Source organism: Pogona vitticeps, chromosome 3, assembly GCF_051106095.1.
Source record: "Pogona vitticeps strain Pit_001003342236 chromosome 3, PviZW2.1, whole genome shotgun sequence".
Classification (NCBI taxonomy): Eukaryota; Metazoa; Chordata; class Lepidosauria; order Squamata; family Agamidae; genus Pogona; species Pogona vitticeps.
In genome coordinates this window covers 146,536,773-146,549,105 of record NC_135785.1, presented here as the reverse complement: position 1 = coordinate 146,549,105, position 12,333 = coordinate 146,536,773, and the positions used below count along the sequence as shown (strand labels likewise).

General features: G+C 46.3%; 1 protein-coding gene across 2 annotated transcripts in view; it reads right to left on the bottom strand.

The window, feature by feature from the left end:
• The window catches only part of ABCC4 (ATP binding cassette subfamily C member 4 (PEL blood group)), a 239,168-nt gene extending 227,341 nt beyond the window's left edge, over positions 1 to 11,827 (bottom strand). The window contains exon 1 of one of the 2 annotated variants that reach the window (XM_072994692.2): positions 11,619 to 11,827. In XM_072994692.2, the coding sequence (XP_072850793.2) occupies positions 11,619 to 11,695 (77 nt within the window). In that variant the 5' untranslated portion in view covers positions 11,696 to 11,827. The remainder of the gene's footprint in view (positions 1 to 11,618) is intronic. The other variant, XM_020783541.3, reaches the window with a different exon arrangement.
• Positions 11,828 to 12,333: the final 506 nt, after the last annotated feature.

The window sequence follows — 12,333 nt, the reverse complement described above, 5'->3', positions numbered from 1 at the left end:
GTTCCAGAAAAACATCTACTTCTGCTTCATTGACCACACAAAAGCCTTTGACTGTGTGGACCACAGCAAGTCCTTAAAGAAATGGGAGTGCCTGACCACCTTATCTATCTCCTGAGAAATCTATACATGGGACAGGAACCAACAGTTAGAACTGGATATGGAACAACTGATTGGTTCAAAATTGGGAAAGGTGTAGGACAAGGCTGTATATTATCTCCCTGCTTATTTAACTTATATGCAAAATACATCATGCGAAAGGCAAGACTGGATGAATCCCAAGCCAGAATTAAAATTGCCGGAAGAAATATCAACAACCTTAGATATGCAGATGATACCACTCTGATGGCAGAAAGTGAGGAGGAAGAACCTTGTAATGAGGGTGAAAGAGGAGAGTGTAAAAAAATGGTCTGGAGCTTAACATCAAAAAAACTACAATCCACTGGCCCCATCACCTCCTGGCAAATAGAAGGGGAAGATATGGAGGCAGTGATAGATTTTACTTTCTTGGGCTCCATGATCACTGTAGATGGGGACAGCAGCCACGAAATTAAAAGACACCTGCTTCTTGGGAGGAAAGTGATGACAAGCCTAGACAGCATCTTGCTGACAAAGGTCCGCATAGTCCAAGCTATGGTTTTTCCAGTAGCGCTGTATGGAAGTGAGAGCTGGACCATAAAGAAAGCTGACCACCGAAGAATTGATGCTTTTGAATTGTGGTGCTGGAAGAGACTCTTGAGAGTTCCCTGGACTCCAAGGAGAACAAACCTGTCCGTTCTGAAGGAAATCACCCCTGAGTGTTCATTGGAAGGACAGATCCTGAAGCTGAGGCTCCAGTACTTTGGCCATCTCATAAGAAGAGAAGACTCCCTGGAAAAGACCCTGATGTTGGGAAAGTGTGAGGGCAAGAGCAAAATAGGATATAGAATATTATTATAATATTGCCAATTTTAATGGTTTTAATGTTTTTATAAAGTTTTAATATTGTTGTACGCCGCTCAGAGACCACTGGTAATAGTGCGGCTAAAAATCTTGTAAATAGAATAAATAAGTAAAAAAAAGAAGGGGATGACAGAGGACGAGATGGTTGGACAGTGTCATCGAAGCTACCAACATGAATTTGATCAAACTCCGGGAGGCAGTGGAAGACAGAGGGCCTGGCATGCTCTGGTCCATGGGGTCACGAAGAGTCGGACACAACTTAATGACTAAACAACACAACAACAAAAAATCCTTAACAACTTTAATTTCTTTTTGATAAATGTTTCCAAATAAAATACTTTGTCATTATCTGAATGGAAATGTCCTATTCCAGTCCAGTTTAGCCCATTTACACTAGCTATTACTATGTTTAAACCTTCCACTTCAAAAAGCTAAGAGATAGGTTAAATATTACAATAAAAAAAATCCTCTACCATGACACTTCCCACTACTTCCGCTGCCCAGTAGCTGCCCTTCAAGAATTTCTATGCCCTCATCATCACTGGAACTACCAATTATCTTTTGATGTTGGGACCATTAAGTCCTGAAGAGGACAGATGCACCTTAGTCTAGTGTCTCAGATTTTAGCCTTCTGCCTTGAGTGACTCTGCCAGGAGTCTAGCCTCCTGACAGCATTACTACCAGAGTCCCCCCAACACAATCAAACTCTCTCACCAAACTGGCGTGCATCCAAGAAGCTGATTTATCGAATATAAAAGATGAGATCCAAGGATCTTCCCTTGTCACCTAGGTCTAGTAAGAGAATATTGTAAAACCTGAATATATTTTTTTGCCGGAATACCTCTGAAAATATCTTAGAATGTCATGAAAATGTAAGTTTTAAAAGTAACCAGGTGTTACATGTTACACCTAAAAGTATGTTTTATCCGCAACAGCTAAGTCGAACTGTCAAACACATCCTCCAAATACTAGGTATGGCAGGAGGCAGTCATCAATTTCCTTGGCCTTCTGGGTTTCCAGGAAACCTGGACAGCAGTGGTCTAGCAGATTTGGAAGTGTAGGCCCTCATCATGACAGCCCCCATAATCACCTCCCAAGGAGAGTCTACAAATGCAGGATTGATCCATTGCAACAAATCAGGAGCAGATTTTTTGTACAGTTAATAGCTCTTAATTGCTCATGCACAATCAAACCACCCACCAGTACATTACATTACAACAGGGGTTGCTTGCAACAATATGCTGTTCTGGTAAAAACTCAGAGCCTGAATCATAAATCAGGAAGTCATTTGGAGGTTCAGACCTCCCTCTCTCCCTGCTGTGTCCCAATTTCAATACAGCTAAAGTAATGCTAATACAAACATATTTATCATATTATTACTTATATTTTCTGCCTTTCCTCAAAGGTGTGCAGTTCTCCTCCTGCCTACTTTATCCTCCCAATAGCCAGGTGAGGTAAGTCAATCTGAGAGAGAATAGCTGAACTACGGTCACCTAGCGAATTCCATGGCTCAGTGGAGACAGGTGCCAAGCTCTACCAAGCCCTTGTCCAACACCCTAGGTGCTACACCACACTGGCTCTCAACCTTACAGGACTACTGCATGAACACTCCAAGCATTTCTGCTATATAAGGGCTAAATACTATTTTTCTGACTCACCAACCTTTGCCCTCATCTCCAAGAAATGCCACATTCCTATGCATGCCACATACTGTACTTAAAAGCTTTTTGCAAATCCAAATCTCAAAGTAACATAAACTGTATAAAGGAGTATGTCCTGTCTTGAATAAATAAAAGGTCAATAGATTATGCAAACATATCTACTTAGCCATACAGGTCTTTACTTAAACTCCAAAACATATTTACTTTTGAGTCTGTCCCACCAAAGTTTTTTCCACAATGTGCACAGTCTTAGATTTGGACCATTGTGGATTCCAAATTCGTTTTAAGTGTATGCAACTCAAGTCATCCTTTTGCCTTGGCAGATTCCCCAGGGAGCCACATGGCTATTCTTTCAAGCTTATTGTATGGCGTTAATTGCCTAGAGGCAAGGAGCCAATCAGGGCATAATTGTGTAATGCCCGTGCTGTGCCTTAGAAAACTTACTGGAAGATTATTTAACCACTTAAGCTACTTAGCCTGTGCACAATGCAATACTGCAACCAAAAGAGTCAGGAAGATTTCAAACACATTGCATCATTGCTGGAACAGACTGACTGGCTGATAGGTCACAGCATTCTGTATGAACTACAATTGGTTTTCAACAGTCTTGGCTCTCCTCATTTCATCACCCTCCTCCTGGTAAATGAGTGGTCAACATTTACTATTCCTACATATTTCCTATACATGTTTACTTAGAAGTATATATGTTTACTTAAACTCCTACACATATTTAATGTGAATGTTGCTGAGAATGCTTAGAATTATACGCTGCAGATCTCTGGTGCACTCCACTGAGGTGCAGCACTAGATCTCTCCAGCAGATCTCCCCAGTCCCTCTTCAAACTACAAGTCCCAGGATTCCACAGGATGGAGCCATTGTCTACAAGAACAACTATGATTAGGATAGTCTTGATTTCCATTCTGTTCAAAGAGGCCAGCTATCTGGTAGCTGTTTTGTGGCCAGCCAGACCACCTGGAATTCAGCATATTTCTGAACAAATGTTCATATCACCCTTTGGCACACAGAGGCCTATGCTTGCACACTCATGCATGAGAACAGCCACAACACTGTGTTTTATTATTCAGTGCCTATTTCAGGAAACTGATCCTAAAAGCCGTTCACAGAATTTTGTATCAGGCTGAAAAAAAAGGAAAGGAGGGGACTCAGCACAACCACATGTCTATAAAACACAAATTCTGAGATACAGTGGATATTTTTAAAAAGGAAGAACAGGAAGAGGAAAACCTACAGGTTGCATTTTCTAACAATGCAAGTGACAGGAATGAAATGGAGACCAATATATTTACAGGAGTGATCTGACAGGTGGCAATAACAATCAGACTTCAGCTGCAACTCAACAGAGAAGACCTGACATGACTTATGACCTTAGCTACCCCCATGATCTTCTCTTAAGCCTTAAGACATTTGTTTGCTTCTTCTGCATCACATATAACTACTGCACAATCTTTCTCAGATTACACACATGAACTCCAGTTTGCCTTTAGAGAAGAAAGCACATATATCTTGTGGAGCACCTGCACAGATACGAGCAGTAATTAATCCTTTATTCTTGTAGAAACTGAGGGAGGAAAAAAAGATGCATGTTCCCGTTTCTACTCAGAGCTACTACTGTCCTTGTATTCTGTTTATAAAACCTACAGGAAAAGGATAGTGTGCTTATCACAAGGCTGTGTAGCACCCATTCCTCAGACAGACTCAGCAAGGCCCTTATCACAGAAGGTGATATTATTATTTATCAGCATTCTTCATGGAACTAACCACATCCTCCGCTGACAGCACACATTTATCCCACACGTAAGATGATCCTCTGAGCCAGATGGAAGAGCAATCTGGTCTGGCATCCTTTTTCTCACAGTGGACAGCCAGATGCCTCTGGAGGCCCACAAACAAGACTTGAGGGCAACAGTCCTGGCATTATCATATTTTGTTATTGTTATGTGTAATGTCAAGTCACTTCCAACTTATGGTGTCCCTATGAATGAGCAATCTCCAAAATGTTGTGTCCTCAACTGCCCTGCTAAGCTCTTGTAAACTCAAGCTTGTGGCTTTCTTTAGGGCAGGGGTCGTCAACCCCCGGTCCACGGCCCAGTGCCAGTCCGTGGGTTTACCGGAACTGGGCCATGGAGACAAGTCTCCGCCCCCCCGCCTCCCCCTGGGGGGCGTGTCACGCTTGCTGAGGGGTGTGTTGCGGTCCTAACCATTCTCCCAGCGCCCCTCGCAGGAGAGCAGCACCACTTCCCTGCGGGGAAGTTGCTGTGGGGCAGCCCGCCCAGGAAGCGCTGACAGCCCACCACCGGGCTCGGCGCCACCCCACCCAGGGCGAGCGGCCGATCCTGATGCTTCCTGCCCGGCGGCCTCTTCCTGGGCGGGAAAGGTGGGCTGGGCCGGGCTGCATGGGGCGCTGCTCCTGGTCTGTGGAAGAGGTTCCAGGAGGGTGGCTTCCCCTCCACCACCGCCCCCGCCCGAGTGGGGCTCGCTTTCTGGGGCCCATCGGAGCCTTGCTCCTGCCCTTGCAGCCCTGGCAGGGCTGGCGGCCCTACCTGGCAGCCCTCACCTCCTCCTTCTCTGGCAGGGGAAGCATCCCCTGCCACCAGAGCCCCGCTTCCCTCGCCGATGGAAAGCATTCAGAAGGGAAGGAGTCCGGGACTCCAGTGGCAGGGGATGCTTCCCCTGCCGGAGAAGGAGGAGGCGAGGGCTGCCAGGCAGGGCAGCCATGAGCGACGGAGCCGGCACTACAAGGGTGGAGATGAGGCCGCACTTCCCTCACCGACAGTCCATTCTTTCCAACCCAACCTTGCTCCCGCCCTTGCAGCGCCGGCTCCGTCGCTCGTGGTGGCCTTGCCTGGCAGCCCTCGCCTCCTCTTTCTCTGGCAGCAGAAGCATCCCCCACTGCCAGAGCCCCGCTTCCCTCACCGATGAACGGTGTGCAGCCGCCCAGGCTGCGTCTTGGAGCCAAGGCCGGTGTGTCCCCCTCCCTCCCTGCTGAGCGCTTTCCATCGGCGAGGGAAGCGGGGCTCTGGTGGCAGGGGATGCTTCCCCTGCCGGAGAAGGAGGAGGTGAGCGCTGCCGGACAGGGCCACCAGGAGCAACAGAGCCACTGCTGCAAGGGCAGGAGCGAGGCTCCGATGGGAGGCCCCAGAAAGCGAGTCCCACTCAGGGGGGGGGCGGCGGAGGGGAAGCCGCCCTCCTGGAACCTCTTCCATGGACCAGGAGCAGCGCCCCATGCAGCCCGGCCCAGCCCACCTTTCCCACCCAGGAAGAGGCGGCCGGGCAGGAAACAGCAGGATCGGCCGCTCGCCCTGGGTGAAGTGGCACCGAGCATGGTGACCGGCCATTGGCGCTTCCCGAGCGGGCTGCCCGCAACAGCTTCCCTGCAGGGAAGGGGCACTGCTCTCCTGCGAGGGGTGCTGGGGGGATTGGTAGCAGGAGCGGGACACGCCCACCTGGGAGCATGGGGGAGCCCCACCTGTCAACCGGTCCATGCACGGTGCTTCCCCCCCCCCAAATGGTCCGCAGACTGAAAAAGGTTGAGGACCACTGCTTTAGGGAGTCAGTCCATCTCATATTTGGTCCTGTTCTTTTCCTGCTGCCTTCTACCTTTCCCAGCATTATTATTTTTTCCAGAAAATCCTACCTTCATATGATGCGTCCAAAGTAAGTTTCAACATTTTGTCTCCATAGATAGTTCAGGCTTGATTTGCTCTTGCACCCACTTGTCTGTCTTTCTGGCAGCCCAGAGTATCTGCAAAGCTCTCCTCCAGCACCACAGTTCTAACAAACCATTTTTTTCCTGGCAGATCTCTTAGCTATCCAGCTTGCACACTCCCATACATTGTAGCCGGGAATACAAGAGTGTCGATGATCTTGATGTTGGTCTGCAGTGACAAATCCTTACACTTGATAATATTTTCTAACCGCTTCACTGCTGCCCTTCCAAGTCTCAGTCTTCTCATTTCTTGACTGCAGTTTACATTTGGATTGATAACTGAACCAAACTAGACAAAATCTCTATTTCAATTTCTTCATTGTCAATGCTAAAGTTGTGTAATTCTTCTATGGTCATGATTTTTGTCTTCTCGACATTCAACCGCAGCCCTGCTTTGGCACTCTCCTCCCACTGTTTCCCAACAACTGATATTCAGAGGCATGCTGCCTTCAGTTATAGAGCTAATTTATAGCTTCATGACTACCATCCTGCTGGCCAAGACAGGGAAAGAAACAGTACAGTATTTGTACCAGGGAGGAGGTAGTTTGTCCTTTGGGAAGAACACAAGAGAAAAAGCCTAACAATTCTCACCCACTTCTTCAATTTTCAAAGCAGTCCCATGGGAGTACTGATTAGCAATACTGTACAGATAAACTGCTAGAGATTCACATGACTGTTCATTATCTAGCCCAGTTTGGTGTCAGTTGTAGTAAGACAAAAGCAGTTTGGAACATTATTTTTTCAAAGTAATATGTTGGGCATTACTATTTTTTACCCCAAAGTACCACTTGACATTACTACTCGTTTAAGGCAGAACTTCTTCGTTACTTTTTATTTTTAGCAGAAACACCTTAAAAATAGGGAAACGATCCAAAACAGTAAAAACACAATCCTGCCAAACCTTCATTTTTGAAGCCTCGCATAAACTCTGTTCATTATATTAAAAGGATAATTACAGTGCATTACTTGTATTTAGATAAATATTGTTATGCTCTCCCCCCCCCCCAAAAGTGCTGTGTTAGAAATAATATTCTTACTTGTAATGAATTATTCCCAAATTCTGGACATAAATAGTATCTAGCATTTACACAGCACTTTTAAACAGTTAAAATGCTTCACAAACCTCATTCTGTAATCTTTACAGTTACATCATAAAAGAGAATAGGTCCTATTGTTCCCATGAGGTTGAGGGAGAAAGAACAGTCTGAAGCCATGTAGTGAGAACAAGGCTGGGACAAGAGTAGAACTGGAGACTTCCATGTTTTTCATTCAGTATACATACCCACCCCTGGATCTTAGAAGGCTGTTCTCAAGATTCCCCCCCCCCCCAAGTTTGTTTACAGACATGGGAAGGGTTCGGTCTTAGTGAGAAAGCTCTCTTGTGCCTGTAATAGCCAAATTTTTAAAATGTTTTTAAAATCAGATATGGGGTACCCTCCAGTGCTGTCCCCTCTACATGGTGAAACTGCTCCCCAAATCTCTCAGATGGAATTTTTTTTTGGTCAATTTTTTTTTTTAAAGTTGGGGGCATGAGGGTGCAGGGAAGTCCCAAGGGGGCTAGGGGTACATCTGGTCCCCTGGAGCCTGCATGTAGCCCATCGGCTGCATGCTGCCCACTTCTGTGCTGTAAGTGCAGAACTATGTAACACCAAAGTATCCAGAAAGAGAAAATACCAAGTAGTTATGAGAAAACTAAGCTCTCATTTCTCTCACAGGTGTGAGTCTAAGACAGATCCTATCTTTCGAGAAGAACTGGGGGGTAAATCTGTGCTGAGGAACTCCAGCTAATTCTAGGACACACATCTCACATATTTTCAGGCATGCACACCCTACATGGAATATTAGTCCCCTATGAAAACTCAAACTGAAGGAATGATACTACAGTGGTGCCTCACTAGACGATGATAATCTGTTCCACTGAAATCACTGTTTAGCGAAATCATCGTCTAGTGAAAAGCATTTCCCCACTGGAATGCACTGAAACCTGTTTAATGTGTTCCAATGGGGAAGAATTGTCATTGTCTAGCGAAGATCGGCCATAGGAAAGCCACTTTGTGAACCGCTGATCAGCTGTTTAAATAGCTGTCTTGCGAAGCTTAGGTCCCAAAAACACCCGTTTTGTGAGCACAGAGGGAGCAGTCAAAATAGTTGTCTAGCGAAAATTGGTTTGCGAAGCAGGGACCAACCACTGTCCAGCGAAATTCCCCCATAGTAATCACTGTTTTGAGAAATGCTATAGTGATCGCAAAAAGTCAATGTCTAGCGAAAAAACTGTCATGCGGGGTAACTGTCCAGCAAGGCACCACTGTATACATTTCCACTAAAATACAAAATGTGTCAAGCATTATTTCTTAAAACCATATTACTTTATTTAAATGATAATGTTTTTCTTCCCACCAGGACTTTCAACACACAGTTGAATACAATAAAATATCACAACCAGATAATACAATAATTTCTTTAAAAAACATTTTTATGTTTGGCAATGGAAGAACATCAAAGCAGGAGAATTTTAAGAAGCATATATACAAAATGTAGACCTATACAAAATAAATTGATCACTGAAATTTGATTAGTTTTGCCTTGGTTTGAAAGAAAAATCTGAATGCAATTCTATCCCAACATGTTAAACCCGCACTGTATTTCTGAGCAAGTATTACAATACAGTTCTTAAGAGCTGTTTTTAAAAGTGAAAATGACTACAAGGAAAAATAGTTCAAGGTGAATTATAAATGCCAGAATACATCATGTTGCAACAATAAATATAAGTGATGAATATTTATGACTATCTCCTTTCTTAGAGAATAACATTACTTTTGGCCAATAATTACCAGACCTGCTTTCAGAAATTTCCGGGCATTCAGAGTGCACGTGCCTCCACACTGAATTGTGGCTCTTGTCTTCACCTAAATGACCTTCACTGGACTACAGAGAGTGAAATGGATGCATTAGAATCTTTCTCTCTTAACTAATATAACTCTGGGAAAAAATGGACTACAATCTGAGATTTTGCTCCTAGGAAGTATAATGACTATACGTACTTGAAAACTAATATGCTTGCAATGGCATAACCAGTGCTTCAATCCTTACCGAGCATAGACATGAATTACAAAATGGAAAATAGGCTAAATCAAAAGAGTTATTGTCACTTTCTTAAAAATTAATCCACCCTGAAAGTGCTCCAACATAAACTTACGCAACCTCCTTAACCCAATTAAGAAGAGTTTTTCAAAACTTGTTTTCAAAGTATTTTCTACTGTATAGCTTTGCTTGAGAAACACTACAAAACCATGCCACAAACTTTCTGATCACCACGGAAAATCTGTACCACCAGTGAATTCATACTTTCTTATGTTGTTGTTACACATCCGATTTATAGAGACCTTAATAGGGTTTTCTAGATATGAGACATCATTAAGGAGTGGTTTATCAGTTTCACACACACATCCAGTGACTGTCCAAGGCTCAGCAGAAATTTAAACCAAGGCCTCCTGAGCCCTCAACTGTCACTCTATCCAGTATATCACACTAGCTTTCCATATAATTTGATGTCTCTTATAGGACACCAAAAATATTTATTCCAGAATTATCATTCTGAAATACAAGCAGCAGCAACAACAATAGTGTGCCATCAAGTTAATTCTGACTTACAGCAATTGTTTCCAGAGTTTTCTAGGAAAAGAATATGGGATACCCCAAGACTGGGCAGTTTGCCCAAAGTCACTGGAAATGGAATTCCCAACCTCTGGCACCACAGACAGATATCTAACACACAGATCTACCCGGCCAGCTCAAATACAAGCAAAGCTAGAGTAAATACATCACCTAAGGAGACATGTATATCACACAGTTAGTGGTCAAGACACACTCTCTGGGAAAAACAATGATGCTAGGAAAAGTTGAGGGCAGCAGGAAACACAATCTCAGGTTTGCAGGAACTGTTAATGACAAAGACATGCGGGAGGTCATTCATTCATAGGGTCTCCATTTAAGTCAGAGGCAACTTTGGTGGCCCACAATGACCCAGGCAATTGAATGACCCAAGAGAACCTCTTGAGACAAGATCAAGGAGGATCAGGGGGCTGGAAACCAAGCCTTACAAGGAGAGACAGAAAGAATAGGGCATGTTCAGCCTCCAGAAAAGGTGACAAGACAAGTGATATAACACTTTTCAAATACTTGAAAGGCTGTCATAAAGAGGAGGAGGTGGATCTGTTCTCAGTCATCCCAGAGTACGGTATGCTACAAGGGGCTCAAGTTAGAGGAAGCCAGAGTTTGCTTGAATATCAGGAAAAGCTTCCCAACTGTTACAGCAGTAAGGCAGTGGAACCAATTACAGTGGTGCCTCGCAAGACGAAAGTAATTCATTCTGCGAGTAGTGCTGTCTTGCAAAATTTTCGTCTTGCGAAAATCGGTTTCCCATAGGAATGCATTGCAATGAATTCCTATGGGAACCTCGCAAGACAAATTAATTATTTTCATCTTGTGAGGCGTTGGTCTTGGGGGGGGAATCGTCTTGTGAAGTACGGCCATAGAAGAAGCCGTCTTGAGAGGCACCACAACGATTGCAAAAACCATTCGTGTTGCGGGTTTTTCGTCCCGCGAGGTGTTTGTCTTGCGACACACCACTGTACATTGAGGGGGGGGTGTGCTCCAACTCTGGAGGCATTCAAGAGAAATGTAGACAACCACCTGGTAGATATCCTTTGATTTGTATTCCTTCATGGGGCAGGGGGCTGGACTTGATGGCCTTAGAGACCCCTTCCAACTTCACTATTCCAACCTCTCTATTCTATGGTTCCCACACGCTGCCTCACTTCCAGTTTCAGATCAGGACTTCAAGCCTATGAAAGGAGGCTATGAAACCTCTCCACTCTCCTGCTTCCAGGTGTTTGCGGCAGAGTAACAGAAGGACTGATATTCTACAAATACATCTTCCTCTTAATCCTAACCGCATGGGGTGCTTGCTGCCCGAGGCGGCACTCCCTCCCTCCCTCGGATGCGTTCCTTGAAGGGCTGAAGAAGAAGATGGCTAACACGTGCAAGAAGAGAAAGGCAGACGGCGGGCAGGCAGGCGGGCAGGCGCTAATCTCGGCAACTTTTAGCCGGCCGTTTTTTTTTTATAGGAACGAAAGAGAGAGAAAGAGAGACTCTCATTCATTTGCTTCCAGGAGCCGGAACCCAGGGCCGGCCAGAGCTTGGCGAGCGTGGCCAAAAGGAGCCGACCCGCCGGGGGAAATCGCCATCAAGTCAAGGAGCGAGCCCGGCCGGCTTGCCTCTCGCCACTCACCAAAAGAAGAGCCGAGAGCAGACGTTGGCATCGCGGAGCGGGTTGTGCTTCTCGTCCCGGCCGGGAAGCGCCTCCATCGGTCAGACGCGGACTCCGAGCTCCAAAAAAAGCCGCTCGGCCAGGAGAAGCGCGGGTGGGAGCAGCCGCCGCCTGCCTCTTCGCCCGCCCGGCTCGGGTCACCCGCCGCCGCCGCCGCCGGCACCACGTTGTATAATCCGCTCCCCCTGCAGGGCCGGGCCGGGCCGGGCCCGCCTGCGCTTCCGGGAAACCTGACACCCTCTGGCTGCGCGGCTCACCTGCAGCCGCCCTCGTTGCCTCTAGAGGGAGCTCCGGGGATGCGCTCCGGCGCTGCAGGCGGGCGGGCAGCTAAGAAAGCAGGCGATGGAGGCGTGTAATCCTTCCACTATCCTGTCCTCTGTGGACTGACAGGAGGAGGTTGCGCTCTCCGGGACGCCGGCGGAAAACTAGCCGCCTCGCCGGCCTTGGCTGGGCGCGCAGGCCCACGATCCGTTGAGCCCGAAGCAGGTCCTGCTCCGTTCGCTGCGGTTTGAGCGGCTTTCTCTCGAAGGCGTCCCCCTTATTCAGCTGCAGTCGCGAAACCAACCGCGAAGCTGGAGGCACCTCAAAGCCTTGACCCCGGGTCTTCCGAGGGAAGAACCGGCCCCCTTTGTTAGAGGTTCCCCGCTCACAAAACGTAAGGGTAGACCCCGGTTGC